At 53.5% G+C, this 20,890-nt stretch overlaps 1 protein-coding gene across 5 annotated transcripts in view; it reads right to left on the reverse strand.

Moving 5' to 3' along the window:
- The window catches only part of SAMD4A (sterile alpha motif domain containing 4A), an 83,565-nt gene that overhangs the window by 18,437 nt on the left and 44,238 nt on the right, over nt 1-20,890 (reverse strand). For 3 of the 5 annotated variants that reach the window (XM_083837193.1, XM_083837192.1, XM_083837195.1), the window contains exons 3-4: nt 16,239-16,757; nt 848-1,111 (exon numbers count right to left, since the gene is read on the reverse strand). In XM_083837193.1, coding sequence (XP_083693319.1) covers nt 848-1,111; nt 16,239-16,757 — 783 coding nt within the window. The remainder of the gene's footprint in view (nt 1-847; nt 1,112-16,238; nt 16,758-20,890) is intronic. The other 2 variants (XM_083837196.1, XM_083837194.1) reach the window with 1 other exon arrangement.

Below are 20,890 nucleotides of genomic sequence, written 5' to 3' on the forward strand. Positions count from 1 at the left end.
GAGACCCGTACATACCCAGATTCGTCTGCATTTCGAATAAAATCAGCCCTCGTGGCTATTTAAAAAACCAGATTTCCTTATCACCGGGCTCCACGTGATAGAGTTGCTTGGCACTAATAAAAAGCAACCGCCTCTGCTGGCGCAGTGTTATGCCATACACCTGACAGCAGCGGTTTAAACGAGTCTCTGATAGCTGGGGGTCCATTTTCAGTCATTTTCTGTGCTCAGAAGAGCACAGGGGCTGTGCGTTCGCCCATTCTGTGCGGTTATATCTATTTATTCCCCTACAGCCTCAAGTTTGCTCTCCCTCCATGACTGCAGCGATGGGGTTTCATTTCTGCCTTATTTACTAACAGGATTACAAACCTCCATTGCTAAAAGTCTCTGTGAAAAGCAAGCATGAGGGGAAAAACAACTGAAATATGCAGGATAAATTCAGTCCAAACAAGCATCCTGAGCCAAAACTTCCCCAAATACTTGGTGGGTTTCTAGTCACACCAAACACCACAATGATAAATTGCCCATGCCTTGCTAAACTTAACTGTTTTTCACTGTAATTAAAGAAAAAAAAAAAAAAGAGGAAGAGAGCACCACTCGCAGCTAAAATCCACAGGCTATGGAGAAGATTCAGCTTCTCAGGGAGGGAACACGCACCTCTAGAAGAAAACCTAACTCATCACCCTACACCACGGTGGCAAGACCAACGCTGTCCCTGAGGCTCCAACCATGACCAAAGCCCGCGTTCCCCAAAACGGCCCCAAAGGGCCCAAAACGTCCAAGCCTCGGTCCTGGGGCCAGGCGGGGGCAAGGGGGGGTTGGGGGGGGAGGCATCTCATTTGTCACTCACCTTTCATACCACTCCCTTCCTCCTGGAATGTGTTACGAGCAGAAGGCTGATCTTCTAAATGTTCACTCCCACCACTTCCCGAAGAGGCTACACTGCTTTGTGGAGACAGGGGGGCATGATCGGAAGGGATGCACTGGGGTCCTCTAGCTCGTAAGTCCTCATGAGACATCCATCCATGTCCTAGAGGCTGGTTTGGCACATTCATGGGTGGGGTAAGGGACACAGAGCGTTTCAAAGGGCTGTGGTGTGTCTGGCCTGAGAGAACTGAAAAAAAATAAAATCAAACAGGTTATTCCCCCCTCGCGGCCCGGGATGCAGCAGAGTCCCCTGAAAAAATAATAATAATTAAAAAAAAAAAAATCAAATGCGTGGTGGTTCGGCACGGTGCTGATGGTTTCACGGTGCCCAGGGCTACTCGGATCCTACCCTGACCTCTCTGGGCCTCCTGGGATGGGAAGGGGACGGGCGTACCTGCAACAGGATGGGGTTACCCGAGCTTGCTGGGGTTGCCTAAGGAAGGGCGTTGCATGGATTTCTCCCTAGCAAAAAAAAAAAAATAGGGGCTGACGTCTGTCTTGCAGGAAAGCTGCAGATGTTATTTCGGGGGGAATGGGAATTTTCAAGCAGCTACACTGAGCTCATTAAAGTCGCCCAGCTAAAATCATCCGGACACGTATCCTGCCCCAGAACCAAACCTTCCTGGGAAAGGCATAGAAATTCCCAGAATGGGAAAGCCGTCACAGACAGACACAGGGGAAGCCTTCCTCTCTGGGTTAGGACTTGGCTTATGCCCTGAAGCACGAGCATTTACTCATCAGCCTACGGTAACCGTGGAGGTACTTATTATCCGAATAAATGTCTCAGCCTCTTTTGAGTCCTATCGAGCTCCTGCACGCAGTCGAGCTATCGTCAGTAATGAGAGCATCCCCGCTCCTCAGCCCAGCAGGTGTGCTTTCACCTGCACGCTGCCTTTCAACCCCCCCGAAGAAGCAAAATGCAAAGCGATGGTACAAACACAGCCACGACAAAGAGGTGCGTCCGAGTCCCTCCAGGATCCTCTTTGGAAGGCTTTGTATTTCTTTTTCCTCCCCTTTTTATGCATGTGTGTATTTCCCGGCTGAGCTTTTAATACCACCAAGTTCGACTTGGTTTTAACAAATAATTGTAACAAGACTAGGAAAAGAGCAGTGCACTGACTCCTGTCATTTCAAATCATTTCTTGAGAAAGGATTTACAACACATCGGTATTTACTTGCCTCTCAGTCAAGTAGATGAGTATGTCTTAGGCATTTTAAACCACCATCAAAACAAAATATTAGATTTTCTGACGTTTCTTGGTAGAAAAGTTCCCATTTGAGTATATTTTTAAATACAATCTTTACTGAATGGTCTATGCTTCACATTACTCCATTTTTCACTGGTCCCTTTACATGCTGCATCATTCATTTCCAGTTATCTCTGCAAAGATTTTGCACATCCTTTTCTTTGATCTGTTCCTTAACAGGGGTAATGCAAGCTATTTAGAGAAAAAGATGGATATGGACGAATTACTTATTTCCTGTAGATGAAAAATAGAGGAAAAGTTCGGTCTGTTGGCATAGCAAAATTCAAATCCCATCGTTCACAAAGTCATTAAAGTGCCTTATGCTGGTTAAACCAGAAGTGTAGTTAATGTATTTCGATGTACAGATTTAGGATAGAAAACACTTATTTAATGCTTTACTGCAGTTCCACTCAATGAAATCAGTTGGACTTCCTGGGGGCTGTTTCCAGATAACCGAGACCAAAAAATCCCTGCATTCGGTCATCGCTCCACCGCGCTGGTGGGACGGCACGAGCGCCCGTGCGCTCCCTGAGCACAGCTTTCTGAATGAAGGAGCATGGGGAAACGCCACATATCTGCACGTTCAGTGAGAAAATCTGCTGTAAGGCTGCCAAAGGATCGCTTTGGGGAAAAAGCCAGGGTTTGCTGCCTGCTGGGACAGGTCCTGCACCCCGCATCGCTTTGCACGGAGCCGAGGCGCTGCTGCTGTCTGCAGTGTGCCTGGGCGTAGATGTGCGGTTCACATCGGGATTGCTACCAGAAAACATCTTGTGCTGTTCTGTTACAAGAGATTCACGTCTAGAGATCAGAGCAAATCTGCAGAACGACACTGATTTCTCAAAATTAGCAGCCCTAAGCTTCATCACACGGAAGAAATGAAAAAGCAGATTTTCTGGCCCAGGGAAATCAGAGGGCACAGGGCGTTAAAATGACATTTCAGCCCATATGGGACTGCAGCGAAAACTGTTCAATTTTTTCCTTCAAAACCGATTTCCTTAAATCTGTACAAAACCTCGGGGAAACGCATCATTCTTGTTGTTTTTCCCCCAAAAGCGCCAATGTGAAGCGCCTCCCTAACCACCTCGTTCCACTGCTAGGAGCGCAGCAAAACCTCTGCGGGCTCCGCGCGTTATTTCCTAACGCAAACGAGTCTTGGTGGAAAACTACCAGCCAGGTGTAACGTGCCGCAGAACTTACGCCAGGTTTCAATTCCCAGCTAATGCCCGGGGGGGAACACACCATCAAAGCCATCCCCGCTGCCCAAAAGCGTAATGAAAACGAGCAGGTAGCCGGGTTACGAAAGGAGGGGAGAGAAAAAACCCCAGAGCTCGTTTGCTTTTATTAGGCACCTGTAAAAAGCAGCCGGTGCCGCGTGCAGCTGATGGATGAGGCTGAAACCCTGCAGATTTCTGCAACGTCTCCATCGCTCCTGCCTCTGAAAGCGCTTTCTTTCCCCTCCCGGCACGTACCACAAATGTTGCGCAGCAGGAACGGCTCATGCTAAAGAAATTGTTCCCTTTCCATTCAACAACTACAGAAATGTCCTGCAGAAGCCTCTTGGGAGAAGAGGATGTCAGTGAGGACCTGGAATTGTTTTCAGAGCAGAGCTAAGTTTCCTAAAGTTGCGGCGTTTCCTGCCGGGAAAAGAGATATATTTAAGGTTTTCTTGGACGAGATATTTCAGCACTGACAGCTCAGCTGGGAGGGCAAACACCGCAGCTCCTGGCTTTGTGGTGGCACTCCCAAAGTAGCACCGGCACAGGGCCCTGGAGATGTCACGTCGCCCTCCCAGGGGAAAGTAATATCTAGCATTAAAAAAATAATAAAAAATGGGGGAAAAATATGGGATGAAACTGGTTAAATGAGCTGAAAAGCATCACCGGTGCTGAGTGCCGCAGCTGCATCGTCCCTGCTGTGCCCCGGGGCACACGGCCACATTGCATTGCAACGCCCAGGGGGCCGAAGCCACCCCAAATTCTTGTGGGAGAAATTCTGTGTGAGGAAATATCTGTGCCCTTTGGGTGAAGGAGAGGTGCAGGAAACGGGCACGGGCAGCTGGGCACCACTGCCTACGAGCTTGCAGGACAGGAGCCGATTGTAGGGTGGCTACGGGATCGCTCGCAGGACGTGTGGGGCTGCTCCGTCGGTGCTGCGTGACAGCTCTCACCCTGCTGCGCCTGCGCTGTCCTCGGCCCCAACAAAACCTTCCAAACAAGAGGATGTTTTTGGCTTCAATCCAGCCCGGATTCCTTCCTGAGCAGCAGTACCCTTGCAAACTGCTGCTCTTCCATCTTCATTTTCCTTCCCCTAATTAGAAGCCGTCGTCGGCTGGTGGAGAAATAATGAACGCCGCAGGATGGTCAGCAACAATTAGAAATCAGCCGGTGCAACCTATTTGAATTAGTTCCACTTCTTTTCCTGAGATAACGTGAAGCCGGAGTCCGGCAGGCTGTATTTCGCTAAGCCACAAGCAGCTTTACTAGGCTCCGAGTCAATTCACGCAGCTTCCCAGCGATGCGGTAGGGGCAATTCCTCTGTTGAGGATGCTGCGGGCACAGAAAGTCACCAGCGCTTTGAAACCGCCCCGGCTGCCCTTGTTGCTATTAGCACCTCTGATGTACATTTTATAATCTTGCTTTTTAGTGGTGGTAAGAGAGCCTGGAGCCTGCAGGCAATGCTTTAAGGCAATCACTTCCTAAACAAGCCAGGAGCGTGACACGTGCTTGCTGCTCCGGATCGGTGCAGAGCACGGTGTCCCTGCCCATTTATTGGCACCTTTACCAATCCTGCTGCTCGCACTCAAGCCCTCGATTCCTTTAAACGGCACATGCAGCTAATGATCTCCAAAGTGTCAGCTCAGAGCAGTTCCTTCCCTGCTTTTGGAGCACTTTTTGGATGGTCCAGGGTGAAGCCAAGAGCTGCTGATGGCTGAGCAGGGACAATTTGCTCCTTCAGCCTCTTACCGGAATAAATGCCCCATGCACGCTTCAGCAGCAGCAGAGACAAGAGCACCTGCCTCCTTTTCTCCTGCCCTGTGAAAATATGAAGCTCTGATTTAAAAAGCAAGCTAATATATTCTTCCAGGGCACGACCGGCTTCCATGGTGCAGCCAGAGGAACTCAAGCCACGAACAAAGAGAGGAAACACGCCGAGGGGCGGCCGCGGGGCCGAGCCGGCACACGCGAGCGCTGCAGCCCCCGAGCGCGTCCCGCTGCCGGGCTGCGAGGGTTTTCCTGCCCGCCCGCATCCGCACTGGAAAATTCGAAGGACGTGCGAGCAGATCTGCGCAAAGAGCGGAAAACCCAGCTCACCGGAGCGCTTCCGCGATTTTCTGCCCTTTCTCACCCGCCGGCGTGTTTGGTCAGAGCCCCGTTGTCACTCACATTTGTTTCCTTCTGCCTTCGTTGACCCAAGCGAGAGCTGTCAAATAAATCCGAAGGAGGGCACGACAAGTCTTACCTCCTCTTCTACATCACCACCGTGTGTAGCGGATGTCCCACGAGAAGCACCTCTGCCTGGGGATCGCTGCGCTGCCCAGCCTGGCTCCTTCCACCCACACCTGAACAGCCCCAGCTCCACGTGGCAGCCCGTTTTTGTGCAGATCGGCACCACCTGCTTGCACCTCGACGCCAGCTCCGAATGTCCACGGGTGCTCAAGCCATACCAGACCGTGTTTCCCTGCAAAGAAAGCTCCCCTGGCCCACCCAAATGCACCCGAACTGCGGCCGGCCACAACCCGGCAGTCGCTGCTAAATATATGTCCTCTGAGATCAGCTTGAGATGTGTGGCATCCTGGGGAAAAACGTAATAAATAACCCGGAGCCAGCACGGAGAAACGCGAGGTGCTGCCGAGGTGCTCTTAGGTTTCCAGCCGAGCTAAGCTTCAAATTTCCAGGGGACAAAAATAAAGGGGTAGGGAGGGAGCCAGGGTTACGAGCGAGCGCGGCAGGAGGAGGGATGTCACGGATGCTGCGGATGCAGGAGAGACTTTGCTCTATCCCCGTGCCTCCCCAGGTAAAGCTGCCTTTATTTCAGCCCAAACGCTGGCCAGGCTGGAAGCCACCACGAGGGATTCAGAGAAACTCTGGGGCTGCAGGGCGTGGGATTGTTTCCCCTACAAACCAGGCTCCGTTCAGCCCCGGGCAGGCTGCAGCCCTCCAGCTCCGGCTCTTGGGCAGCCAAGCCCGGGGTTTATTTTTTCTCTCTTCCTTTTTGAAGTGGTGTTGCCTATTTTGGTGCACAAGGGCTAATTTCAAGAGTGTTTTTGTTCACCAAAGACCACATGGAACAGCGTCAGACATTTGTGTTGTGGTTTCTCAGGGTTTCGGGCCAATTTCTCAGCCGGTGCCTCAGAAGGAAAAAGCCACCCATTCCTGTAATTAGAGCAGAGGAATTGGGCTCTGCAGTCAGACCTTCCTCTAAGCAGCGTGCGACAGCTGTAGGACACTCGCTTTCCCTCTGCCCGGTGCACCCGTAGCAAAATCTGGCTTAAAAAAGAAGAAAAAAAGTGCTGCGAAAGTGCCTTTGGAGCAACACACCAAGCTGCTGGTGTGAGCGTTTCCTCCGAGAGCAGCCTCACACCTACCGCTGGGTATGGTTTTTTCCAGACCACACGCTGCCCTGGCAATGCCCTTCACTGCTGCACGGTCCCCAGCGGGTCCCTGACACCCAGAGGACCTTTAAAACAGCCTCGCGTCCCTTTTACCAGTGCACAGCCCAAACAGCAGGTTTGCAAAGCAGAATACCGTCCCTCTGTCACTGTTGAAAGAAAATAGCGCTGCAGGGTGCACATCGAGCTCCTCTGGAGATGAGTTTCTGGTTTTAGTCTAAGAATGGCACCTCTTGGCTGCAAAGCTTGTCACGGTGCATCCCCAGGCGGCGTCTGATCATGTACAACTCGTTTTCTGGTCTGCGGGTATCTGAAGCAGCAGCTTGACCCTGAAAGATTCACTGTACAAACGCGGATGTCCTTAATCCACCGAGGCTGGGCAGAGGTTGTCGGGCTCCTGCAATCCTCATGAAGCAGCCGGCAGCTTCGGGTGGGTGCTTTCCTCCTGCCTGCTGCCACTTGGGTCGGGAAGCATCCCCTAAACAGCAGCCAAAAACCCCCCCAGTGCGTCTCAAGAAGAACTGAAAGGAGCATTTTTCAACACGATGACCCTCGGACTCCTTCCTTTGTGCATTTTTTTCCCCTTTGGATTTTGTGGCCGTGAGTTTAGCTTCGTGCAGTGCCGGGCAAGCCGTGTCCTTGCCTCTGAACCCCGGGCTGACATAAGCCATGGGGGGAGAAATGGTGCTAAGCGCAAGCTCTGTGCGTTAGGAGAAAAACCAAAATATAAGCACAGTGCTGTCTGGAGCAGAGGAAGGAGGAAGAAGCCCGGACTGCTAAAGAGCACGTCATGCAAACTTTAAAAAGCAAACAAAAAAGACTTTTAAAAATGCCGTTTCCTGTTCAAGAAGAGGACTGGACAGCGCAACAATAACCCGTTTGTTCGTGCCGCCGCCGCTCTTTTCGAGCGGTGTGTGCGGGGCCCCATCCAGGCTCGGCCGGGGAAGGGGACACGTCTGTGCCGAGCGGCGGACGGCTCCGGAGACAGCTCTGCTCCGGAGACAGCTCTGCGTGCAGGAATCGGGCCGAGCATTATTCACTCCTTCGCCTCGCAGCAGGAGCGGGGCCCCGGGATGCTCGGCGCGACCCGCCCCTGCGTGCCGCGGGCTGGGTGTGCACGCATCCACAGCTGCTGGGTGGAAATACAGCTCGCTGCGGCTCCCCCGTCCCGTCTCTCATTGCTGGAGGGGAGCCCGGCTCGTCCCGCCGAGGAGCAGCAGCCCGGAGCTGCTGTTGAGGTTTTTTGCACGGGGTTTTCCCCAGCCCATCCGTCCGGGATTGAACGTGCAGCACAAGGGTGCGCGAGGCCGGAGCGGGGAAGCGGCGCTGGGGTGGAGGAACTCTGCAGCGGGCTCTGCCCTGAGCCAGGGTGAACGTAACGCCCCGATCTCCAGGCCAAGAAACGCGGTTTCTCTCCTACATTTATAGGCAAACCGCAGAAAAACAGCGTTCGCCCCTGGGGAATCCCGGCCTGTTAATAACAACGCTGCTGTGCCGATCCGAGCCTCGCTCGTTAGCCCAGAACTCCCCGATTTTTGCTAGGGGCTCGCAGGGGGAAATTCCTCCCCTGCTGGCTCACCAAGCCGGGTAAACCGTGGTGTGACACCGAAGCTCTCCTTTCTGCTGCCCCCGGACTCCAAGAGATGCCCAAGGGCTTCTGCTCTGCAGTCTGGCTCTGTCACCCCTCAGTGGCACCCAGGAGGTTGTGGGGGTGCTGCTGCCCTGTGCTGGGTGCTGCAAGGTCCCCGGTTTGAGAAGCACCTGCCTGCCGAGACCGCTGACTGCAGGAGCTGCTATGACACAGTACCCTGCAGACGGAGAACCCCTTCCTTCCGCTAAATCATTTCTGGAGACCAAGCTGGAAGAGAGGAGTCAGCAACGTGCCTCTGTGTAGCAATACGCAGCCTGTAGGGTAAGAAAAGAGGGACCCCTAGGCAGCCGAGGTGAATGAATCGCCCTCTAGAATTGCCCCAGGACTGGTGCCCTAAAGGATCCACCCTCCAAAGGATCCAATAATCCCCAAAAATTCATTAAAAGCCCGTAAAGCTGACTCTGTGCCGGACGACAGCGTGCCTTTACGAGTGACAAAATGCAGGAGGACAATGTACGCCTTATGTGACGTACATCACACCTGAAAGAGACGTTTTTCGTCTGAAAGGGACAGGACTGGTGGCTTCGCCATAGCGCGCCTCCGCTCACCGCCCCAAATACCAAGCTTCGCCGTGCTCCCCGACCAGCCCCAGCAGCAACAGGGTAGTCATCGCCAAACACTTTTTCCCTAATTTTCCCTAACTTTTCCCCATTATTGCCCCAAATCAACCCAGCTCAGCTTTCTGCCCCCTCTGCTCGTGTGTGCCACAGATCCGCCCTGCTCATCCTCCAAAACGTTTCCCAATTCCTCAGGCACTGAAACTTTTCCCCGGTTCTTCAGGCGCTGAAATATTCCCAGTTCCTCAGGCACTGAAACATCCCCAATTCCTCAGGCATTTCCTCGCCGTCGGGTTACGGCACAGATCGTAGTGCTCAGCAGCCGGGGCGGACTACAGCTACAAGAAAACATCGAGCACCCAGCCTCTGGGAGAATTGCGTAACGAATGGGAACAGCAAATTTGAGGGGAGAAAAAAAAAAAAAAAAGGGGAAAAAAAAAAAAAAGGCTCAGCTTCGAGGCTGCCAAAAATGAGCCATTGATTACAGCGCATTTGATCCATTTGCATTCAGAGAGCTTTGCTTTGGAGCCGAGATGGAAACAGAGTCTTAATATAGCTGGAGAGAAAATATCCTTCTTGCACTCTCCTAACTGCACTTTGATAGGAAGCAGCCACAGAGCAGATGGTGCCTATATATAATCACTAGACCTATTATCCCAGCCTCTTTTAGTAATTTGAAGGATGTGATAACCACAAGGAGAACGGCAAATATTCCCCCTCCTTCCCTCCCTTCCCCCTGCTAAGAAAAATATCCAAAAAAAAAAAGAGCAGGAAGCTGTAATTATGGGAACGATTAAAAGAATTTCCAAATGAAGTAAATAACTATTTTGCACGCTGCTCCTTCAAACCAGAAGTCAGAAGTTAATTAAATAGCAGCGTGTTACCGAGTCGGGATAACGCGGCGAGTCCCAGCGCAGCGCTGCAGTCGGGAGGAACTGGATTCACTCCAGATTAACACAAACCAGAGCCTTCCCCTCCCCGCTTCCAGCACGCGTGTGCACGCACCGCTGCTCTCCTGCAGTCCTCTGTAGCTGCTATTTGCTGGCAGGGGGGAGGAGGGCTGATCCTTCTCTTTTTTTTTTATCGGATCCAAGAGTTTCGGGGTTTCAAGCGGTCAGCGAAGGGGATGTGATTCTCTCCAGGGCTCCCTGCCACATGTGGATGCTCAGGAAAGCATCACAAAACCGATTTACGTGATGTTGCGAGGGGAGGCTGGGGAAAGGGAGTGTCTGGAGGCTGTCGTGGAGGGGCAGAAAAGGGTTTTTGGGGGGAATGTGCATGCCTTGGCCAGCACAGACCCTTCCTCTGCCTGTGCACCCCAAAAATAGCCCGTGGCTACAGGGGCTGGAAACTAGGGGTGGGGTGGAAAGAGCAAGGCCTGCTTGTGGTCAGCCAGCTGGAGGGATTATTCCTTGGATGCTTTAAGGGCCCAAGGCAGCAGTCAAGGTGCTGGGGAGCATCCCTGGGTATGGGGCCGGCAGCCGTGGGTCCTGGTGGCGATGCTGACTTAAGATTGGGACCGAGGGAGCTCGCGGGGCATCGGGCAAAGCAAATCTTCCCTTGGGGGAGAGACAAGCCTGATGCAGTGAGTAACCACAGCTTACTGCCGTCTGTCCCGGCGTCCAGCAGGCACCAGAGCGGCTGGTAAAACACACCCCTGTCTGGGAGGGTCCGTCCATCAAGAAAACCTCTGGGCCGAACGACACGCGGAACAGCCGAGGGGGCTGCAAGAATTACCGGGGACGTCTGACTTCACAGCTCAGCGGGCATCAATCAGCCGTGCTGGCATTTTCTGTGCCGCTCCGGGGTCAAAAGCGTGATTCACTGGCGACAGGACCACAGGATAACGCACGAAACCACTGCTGGATCCCACCCAGCGGGAGCCGTTTTGCCCCCAGCCCCCCCAGAGCCCACCCCTGAGGCCGCAGCGGTGCCAGGGCTGGGTGGCCCTGCTTGGACACCGCGTCTGGGCGGCGAGGGAGCAGGGCTGGTGCTGGGATGAGCACTGAGAAGTGGCCCATCGGCTAAAAACCAACCTGCTCAGCAGACCGGCACACGGAGAAGGGGCACAGCGTGCTCCATTGGGATTTTGGACGCCCTCCCTGATAACCAGAGGGTGAGGAACAGCAAACAGCGCGGCCTCAGCAGCACGGAGGGATACTGGCTAGAAAGCAGAGCTCTGCAGCGACCATAAAAGAGCAGCAGCAGATCCTTCCTGGCCTTGCTGACACCCCAAAAGGCCACGGCTCTCGTTCTCCAGAGCTCCATCACTCTTGTTCTACAGAATTAGTGGGATATCGAAGCGAAGGGACCTTGGCAAAGTGTTCTCCAACAGTACGTGCAACACTAGAGGGCATGAGCAACAGCAAGACCACAGCTGAAAGGCTCGAGTGCAACAAAGGCCAACGAGCTTTACTCAGTCCATCACTAAAAGAGAGAAAAGAAGCAACCATCAGAGCCAGACGAAGGTTTTACAGCCTCTGCGCGTGCCGGGACACCCTGTCGCTGGTGGGGCCAGCGATGAAGATGACGGTGTGCTTCGGGCACCACCCCATTAACGTCAGAAAGGTGCTGGCTCGGCGTTGGGCCGCTGCCACGTGCCCTGTCCCAGCCTTGTCCTTCCTTTCCGCGGTGTCCCCACGCAGCAGGGTTGGAGCAGGGAGCTCCATCTCGGCGCACGGCCCGGCCCGGTGGGAAACCAGAGGACGGGGAAGTCACTGAAGACAATTCCTGAACACGAAGTGATCCCCCGATGGCAAGAACAGCCCGTTTGGTTGCTTCACTGCTGTAACCTCACGGTTTTGGTAACTTCCCATGGGAAGAAACATGCCACACGGTGTAAGTTGGCCATACGCTGATGATACACAATCCCCTTCATCTGGGGTGGCAAATCTACGCATGGCACAGCGCCATACTTGCCAGCTGCCCAACAACCCAGCAGGAATCTGGGTGTTTTACGGGTTAAAACACGCAGCTCCCATCCTGTTAGCGGGCTCAGTGAGGATACTGGGTGCAGTGAGGGGTTCTTCCCCAGAGGCAGGCAATGATCTATTGCACAACCCCGTAGGAGAGCCAGGATACTCACACTCAGTCCACGACAAGTCCATGACTTTTTTGGTGCTGCTTCTTCCACCTTAACTGCTTGATAACCTGGGGAAGAGCCGCACCGTCTTGTTCATCTGCTCTCTCACCAGGGAGTCCAGAATTGGGGCAAATCTAGGCAAAATCCAGCAAGCAACGTCACGCACAGGCACGCCAACACACAGCTCAGTAGCTGCAGATCCACCTGTACAGCGGCAGCTGGGATTGACCCTCCTCTGAGGAAGAGCAACACGACAGAAAGCCCTTGCCAGGACAGCAGCGTCCAGGGGCCGGCACCGGGCTTGCTCAGAGCAAGCAGCCGCCGTGGGATCTCCACAGAGTTTAAGTGCCCTGGCCCTACGCCACGGGTGAGAACCCAGCAAAATTTCACCTTAAATCACCGGAAGAAGTAACGCTGTTATCCCAGGTCATATGCTGGGAGCAGAGGAGTGGAAAGCATGGGGTTAAGCAGCGCTGGGCTTCCCCTCGACAAAGGAGAGCAGGCGTGCAGCCAGATCACCCCCAGGTGGAACCGATTACATCGGGGAGAGAAGGGGTCGGAGCCGCTGGGCTGCAGCTTCCATCGCATGCCCCTTCGTCACAGATCTTTGAGCAAAGAGCCAAAGGCTCGTGCCTCTCTTACTAAACCGTGTTTTTAAGAAAGTGCTGCAAGCGAAGGCGTTCTGCAAGCCGGGCGTTTGGTAACTGCCGCCTGCGCTGGCCGCAGTGCCAGGACTCTCTGCTTCACCCGTCCCATTGAACCCGGGGCAGTTTTGCCTTTCTGCCCGCTTTCTGCCTGCTCGCACCTTTGCTAACATCAGTCGATGCCATCAGAGAAAGCTAGAAACGAGCTGCAAGCCCGAGCAGCCAGCAGAGAAAGCCGGAGCTGCTTGCACCATGCGAACCGGGATCTACGTTGAGCCAGAGACGCAGAGGACAGCACAGGGTGAATTCTCACGTGAACGTCAGCTACCCACATTTAAACCCATATTTAAACCCTTCACCGTGATATTGTTACGTCTCATTGTGCCACCACGCCAGGCGCAAGCACCTCGGCCAAGATCAGCACGCGGCTCCCCTGGGAAGGGCTTCGCCCCATCTCGGTGTCGGGAAGCTTTGCAGCGATGGGCTGCGCCTGGAACCTGCTGCTGGGTGAAGCCCCTGCCCAGATCAACACCTCCAAGGGAGAGGAGAGCTCAAAAATAATAGCAAGAAAACCTAAACAAACAGTGATGGCTTGAGGGCTTTGCTTTGGAATAAAGGATTTGCGGACATATTGAGCGACTCAAGGGGCTGGGACAAAGGCTGACCAGCCGTGTTTGTTTTTTAGCATCTATTTGTGGACTTACTGTGCTCGCGTCCAAGCAAATATTGCGTTAAGGAAGCTCCCGACCTAACACATGGAGCGTGGTCTCTGGCTGTCGTCTGAGCACGCTGCCACCAAATACATCAGCGGGAGCTCCAACCCAAGGAAGGCGTCAGTTTCAGCAATTTTGGGTGCTGTGAGGCTCAGCCTCTGGTACAAAACACTTGGTTGGGTAACACTACCTGGAGGAGGCTGCTGCTGCTAACCCTCTGTGCAAAATGCAGTCTGCTTTGCCCGTTTGATGTGTATTTTTGTCTATTTTTGTCTGTGTGCTGGAATAAAAATCTGAGCTGAAGCCATCCTGATGCATTATTGGGGTTCTGGGGAACCATGGGGTGGTTTGTGCAAGCTACAGCTGAATGTCTAGATCGGGCTGAGGATGTGTCCACAAACCTGCTCGGCCTTAGAAATCGGTGTTTAGAGAAGGTTCCCTTAGTGTGGGCTTTATAAATCCCCCAGCTGCATCAGAGGGCTGTGCTGGTGCCATGGGAAGTGGCACCTCTGGGACCTGGACCAGGCAGGGGACGCTGTGCCAGGGGCTCATGGCCAGGACCACCGTGGCAAAGGGACATGGCCATCCGAAAAAGGACCGGGGTAACAGGTCTGAACATCTGGGGCTGAACATCTGCCAGCCCCACAGCTGCTCTTATCCCAGCCCCACAGCGCACACCTCATTTCTGGGAGAATTTAGGAGACATCTCAGCCACGCAGCATCTTGAGCACTGCTTTGTCTGGTGCCAACGCTTGGGGACCCACTGGGCTGGAGGAGGGTCACTGCTTTTGCCCAGAGAGAATCTGTGCACAGAAAGGCTGACAGAAACACTGAGGGATTTTTGAGAGGCGTCCTTTAAGACCCAGCGCTTCTTGCGGAGCTTCAGCCACCATCAATGATTAACCTGCTGCACCCGGTGCGAGGCTCGTTTAGGCGCAGGCCCTTTTCCTGCAGGCCCCATTTGGCGTCATTCAGGCCTTTCCCCTCTTAGGTAAACACCCCAAACCTCACTGACATCTCGGGTCTCGTCCTGTTGCGGAGGTGGTGTCAGCACGGCTCAATCCCAGCTCCTCAGCGGGGCTGGGAAGTCACCTTCACCCATCATCATCCTCGTCCATGGATTACGCTCGGTCCTCCCTGCTTTTTGCTCACGACACGAGGACCCAAATCCCTTCTGAATCCACCTATTCTAATCCTTTCCTGGGGACGAGAAGCCTCTGAACTGCCAGGCATGCAAAAACCACGAGGTAGGGCCCCCCAGAAAAATCACCAGGAGGTAATTTTTTCAAATCAAACCTCGCACCACTGCGCCTGCCAGCCCGATGCCATCCGACTCTGCTCCAAAGCCACCCGTGCTGCCAGAGACACCCTGACCTACGCGGGGCTGGGAGAGATACACACTGGGGACGGGATGGGAATGTCATCTGGAGCCTGTGGAGAAGCTGAGACCTTTCTGCTAAATCTCTGGGTGACAAGGGTGGAGACCAGAGAGGCAGGGACCGGGCTGCTACGGCAATAAACCCAGAGCCGCATCTCATATCATCGTCGATTTGAAACGCCACCTAAAAAAAGCACCGATTACAGGAATGGAAGAAAACCAGAAGCCTTAAGTGAGCATTTTTAGAGCTTCCAGCTATTCAATTGTGGGTTTCCACATGCTGATAGAAAAGCCAGCGCCCTCGCCACAAGAGGCCTCTCCTCCCCGAAGCGCTCTCTGCATCCCTTACGGCATCGCTAGGGACAACGTTGTCCCAAGGACAGGTGGAAAGGGCAGGTTGAGAAGGCTGCACTAAAATGGGGATAAAAAACATGTTTTGGAGGAACGAGCTGGCCTGGCTTCCCCATGCTCAGCGTGACCCAGTGACGTGTTATGGAAACCAAGAGAGGTCACCGGGTGCTGGCCGCACCGCCTTGTGAGGAAGGATGCAACGGCCTCTGCTCGAGTCCTCCACAGAGAGCACGGGTGGGCAGAGGGGCTCCCGAGCCTCACTAGGAGGATGTACTGCTCCTCCTCTCCCAAGGACAACTTGCAGGCACCAACGGCTGCTTTAAAGAGTCCTGGCCGCACCACATCTCCGCGAACGACCACCGGTAAAGCTCCAACAGCAGCACCCTGCAGCACCGCCAAGTGTCCAAACCTGGGGATGGGCTCGGCACCGTCCACTGCTCCCACCAAAGCCTGGCAGGGCCAGAGGAAGGGGGAGAGCTTCCCAACTCTCCACCTCCTGGAAAAGGTGGAGGAATGTGCGTCTAAACCCCCCGATCGCCATCAGCTTCGCGCCTCTACGCACTGCAAATAAGGGGAGATGTTTTCAGATACGCCCTGAAGATCCCGGATCCCAGCCCCGCTTCCCAAAATGATGCCTGAGCTTCGGGGCCCCAGTCCCATTCCCTCCAGGGAGGCTCTCATGTCCCCAGATCACTTCTGGAAACGAAGCATTAGCTCCCCGCTCGCTTTGGGAACTTTTGGAAAGTGAGCTGCAAACCTAGCTGGAGCTACATGAAACAAAAGGGGCCGCCTTCCATAACACGCGTTTTTGCTCTTACAGCTTCTTGGCTGTTTTTCCCTCCTCTCCGGCTGCCAATTCTTTTAAAATCCCACAGGATTAGAGAAAAAAAAAAAAGTAAAAAGGAAAAAAAGGCAGGCAGGAAATAAAAAAAAGCAGGTAGGGAAAAAAAAATAAAGGGGAGTTTTCTATGGCCCGGATGAAACTAGCCCGTTTGCTAAACACGGCAAAGAAATGTTTTCTAGTGGTATGGGGGGGGACCAGCTCCCCAGCGGCTCCCACCAGCGCTGCTGTCGGTACTTACTCGTGCTTGTGCTAGTGCCGATGGTGTTGATGGTGGTGGGGACGGAGGAGGAGGAGTAGAGGGGCAGATGGCCGTTCTCGCACGCCAGGTTTTTGTCCTGCCAGCTGGAAGCGCTGACGCTTATGCCCGAGTCTCGAGAGTTTTGCCATCCGTTGAGTTTATCGTCGGAGTTCTGTCTTTGGTGATAGTAGTGCGTCTGCCCGTAGTCCACCGAGTCCGACCGGCCCCGGCTCTGGCCGCCGAAGCTCCCCGACGTGCGGTCCTCCAGGTGGTTGAGCCACATGGCGAGAGCGCTCCTGTCCTCCAGCGAGGTGGCGGGGTGTATCAAGGCGTAGGACAGCAGCTGCCGGCTCTCCTCGATGTGTTGGTTGTGTTCGATCGAGTGGGCCAGGATTTTAGGCAAGAGTTTCATGTATTCGACTTTTGCTTCGATGTTTCCGGGCTTCAGTAAAGGCAGGTGGGTTAACAATAGGGAAATCACTTTATCCTTGGATTCCTGTTGCCATTGGTTAATGATTCCTGTTGAAGGAATTAATAAAAAAAAAAAAGAGAGAGAGAGAGAATTGAGAAATGAGCAAACAGACCTAATAAATAAATAAATAGACTCAAGCAGGGTAAATACACGACAAAGGGATCCCTGCACGCTTGATGCCACTGCACGAACGTCTCCTAGGCTCTGTCAAACATGCCTTTCCCAGGCAGGAGGTCACCGCTCTCCGACAACCAAGCTAAGGGCGAGGTGAGCCGAATTCGGCACCAAGAGCTACCGGGCACTTCTGAAATTCACTGCCTGTACCCACCTCTGTGGCCACACAGCTCTGCTGCTGCTCAGTGAAGTTGTGTTATTGTTAATCCAAGCCATAACTCAGCTCAATTCCAGCATCACTGCAGACTACGCAAAATATTATGCAAAACCTTTTCATTGATACACTTCACCTTTTAAAAGCACCAAAATATTATGCCTAACCTTTTCGATGATAAGCTTCACCTTTTAAAAGCTCTGGTTAGGAAACAGAAAAGGAGCTGGCATGGGCAAGAGCCCTAACAGAAAGCAGGCGTCCCACAGGCGCATCGGGAGAGGGACGACAAGCGAGCCAAGGTGCTGGTTCGCTCACCGGCCTGGCGTGACAACCTGCCCCAGAGGAATTCAGGGAAGGGCTCAGTTGTAGCAACTGCAGAGCTGTTGCTGGTCTGTGAGCTCACCGCAGATAGGAGAGGTTTTAGAAGACAAGCAGAAACAAATGTGGGATCTAGCTTTAAAAATATGCAAAGGGAGAAGCCAGGGAATTACAAACTGGTCACTTAACTCGAACTCTTGGAAAACTGATGGAACAAATAATGAAACAAGCTATTTGTAAGTACTCAGAAGATAACAAGATGATAAGTGACTGCTGACACAGATTTGTCAAGAACAATTTAATTTCCCTCTGCGACAGAGTAACTGGCCTGTGAATAACTGGAGGAGCAGTAAGCGTCATATATCTTGATATTCATTAGACGCTGCTGCACATGGCTTCCTCGCCAGCAAACCAGAGAAACACGCTCAGACGAAACTACTGTAATGTGGGCACACAACTCATCAGAAAACCATATGGGAAGAGTCGTTACTGGTGATTCATCGTCAGACGGGGAGGATGCGCTGAGCAAGGAGCCCTGTCCCGGGTGCGACACTACCCGGCGTTTCGTTGGTGATATGGGTGATGTGATAAATGCGTTCAGCGCGCGGGTATCGCACTGGGAGAAATGAAAACACTCCAGTAAACTGGATTAGAAGCCAAACAATCTTCAGAACCAGAGGCAATTTGGAAAAAAAGAGCATTATGTAGGGTACAAACTTGTGCACGCAGGTGGGAAGGAACCGCTGCGCTGCAGGAGCCGGAGAACAGGCCCACGGGGAAGAGCCTGGGGTTAGGAAGCGTCACAGAGTGAACATCAGTCCAAATGCCACGTTGCGCACAAAAAACGCATCAGCCAGGCTGTCATTTGTCTGAGGTGTGGGAGACCGACGCAGACAAGCTGCTCTCCGTGTCTCCTGAGGATGCTAGCAAGAGGTTTCAATTGCAGCACGGGACAATGAGGTCAGATGAGAAGAAACTACTTCCTGCGGGTAGGGATGGGGACAACCCAGGGAGAGATCGCCTAAGGATGTTGTGAAATCTCCACCCCGAGGTCTTTCTGGACAGCTTATAAAATAACAGCCCGGGACAGCTCAGGATCTCCCTCGAAGGCCCTGCCGATGCTTCCCAGCCACAGCTGTCTCACGCAGCCTACCAAAGCCCTCTGCGGAGCCCTCACACTTTCTGTCACTGTAGCAGGTCACGCCTGAGAGTGTCTCTGAAAAATTATTTCCTCCTGTTTCCTTTAAACACCCTGACCCCAAATTTTACCAAGTGAAACCCTGAGTTCTCATGCTATAAAAAAAAAAAACACCACAGAAACACAGACCTTCCTCTGCGCGTTCTCTGTCTCTGTCAGACATCTCCTACCCATACGGTAGAGGAAGCTGCTCTAAATCTTTGACTATGTATTTCTGAGGTAACTGAACCCCCTCCCATGAAATGAAGCTCTGGATGTCCGCCTGTAGGTTCTCTCCTGGGAAGACCCAAGCGCAGCCGCAGCTAACCCTACACTCCCAACACCCGTTCACACCGTGACCCTAAAAAAGCCGCCACTTCGCATTTGGTTACCACATCCAGGGCCAAACCCTGCAGGCTGCCCCCCCCCCCCCGCCCCGAACAGCACTCGCTCCACTTCGCATTCCCGTTTCGAGGTGTGCAACTGTTTTAATAGCAAGCCACTAGATGGCTTGCTGGAAGCGCCGGTGGCTCCCGCTGGAACTTTCTGTGGCGGTCGGTGCGTACTTCTCCACAGCCCCGGCCTCCTCCCCGGCTGCTCGCCGCCGCCACGCCGAGCCGTGGGGAAACGCCATGACGCAGCTTCGGTAGGGAAGGAACCGCGGCGTTTGTGGCAGGACGGAGATGTCAGAGCTTTGTGCCTGCGGAGATGCTGCGGATTCACACCCCGTTTGCTGTTGTTTTGGTGTCTCAGAACCGGATTTGGAAAAGTGAGCTTAACCTAAGCGAGCTTGTGAAGAACACACAGGTGTAGTGGGCCTCCAGGTCCCCTCTGCTGCGGGCACACGACACACACAGCTTATGAGGCAATGCAAAGCAGCTTGTATCTTGGGTCTTAACTCTCCATCCTGAGCTCGGCCTGCTTGCACCCTCTGGGGGATCCACGCACAACCCCCCTGCCCTGAGCTGGGCACCGAGCACGGGGTATTTTGACAGGAGCACCCTCAAAACACCTCGGGGCAGCTCTGCTGTTTCACACAGTAATTAAACACGCATACAGGCCAGGAAAGCAAGAGGAAAGCCTTAGTGCTGAAGACCCTTTGCTTTCGGAAGCACTTAGGTGGGATGCAGCATCTCAGGCCTTCCACAGGACATGCTGTCACATCCCTGCCGCCCCTGCCTGCCACCACGTGCCCACCGATGGTGGTCCCGCAGAGGGGCAAGGCTGCAGGCAGAGAAGCATCACCCAACGCCTTCAGGCGTCTTTGCAGTGGGGAGGGTCCCATCCCTGCTTTCCCCTCCGCCCTTGCTGGTGGGAATTTGGGATAACTTCCTCTGCGAGAGCAGCCTGTGCAGCTTTCCTTCGCCCGAAGCACTCGGTCTTGGCTGCGGACCAGTCTCATTACTATTACTCGTTGCTCTCGCTATTTTTTTCCATCGGTTCCAGAGTGTGCATAAGTCCACACGAGTCTGAAGCATTATTTTACAAAGCTGACGAAGGCAGATTTGTGCTGCAAGGACGACAGGATGACTGCAAACAGCAGCGGCTGCAGCTCGACACGAGTCACTTCTCACCACCCCTCCTGTGACCACCTCCGAGCCCCCACCGCTAGCACCAGGAAACCAAACATGGGCACGACACGATGCCTTTTATCACCTACTGTGGACAAAGGCAATTGCTTGGCCAGGCTGCTTGATTTTTAAGAGCAACTGGTTGTGCACGACACCTTCTGCACATGCTACGTGCTTTTCAGACCTGCGGCAGGGCGAGCCCCTGGTGCAATAAAACCCGGCTTGTTTTCTCCCTTCCTCCTGCAGAAGGATCTCAGGTCTCTCCCGTCATCCCCACATTTCTAACTGCTGTTGGGTCAATTTGGCAGCCCTTTAGGTAGACACTTCTGGCCCCCAGCTTGGCACAGTCCATGGGATTCTGCAGCAGCGTGGATAAGCTGAGAAATAAAAAGATCACTAAAAAAAGCATGCAATGCACTGCTAGGGGAATTCGCTGCATAGGAACTATGGATGTAGCAAAACCTGCAGGAAAAGCAGAGCCCAGTGCAACGCCTTGCAGAGGAGGAGGAGGATGGGGGGATGAAGGTGGCCCTGGCCGGGCTCCTCTTCCCTGCACAAGGGCTGAGTCTGAAGCCACCACTGGAGAGACCCCAGACAGTACCAAAACCACTGCCTGGGAAACTTGCTTTGGACCTCCAAGAGATACAGGGGTTTTAATAACAAACCCCAAAAGATGGAGAGCTTATCCAAAAGCCCTCTGTGGACGAGGGGCAGGCGTCCTTCCCGGCCCCGGCAGGAGCCGTGCTCCTTTTCAGCCAGCAGCAGGATGTGCACAATTAAACAAAA

The sequence above is a fragment of the Anser anser genome (assembly GCF_964211835.1).
Source record: "Anser anser genome assembly, chromosome: 5".
Taxonomy (NCBI): Eukaryota; Metazoa; Chordata; class Aves; order Anseriformes; family Anatidae; genus Anser; species Anser anser.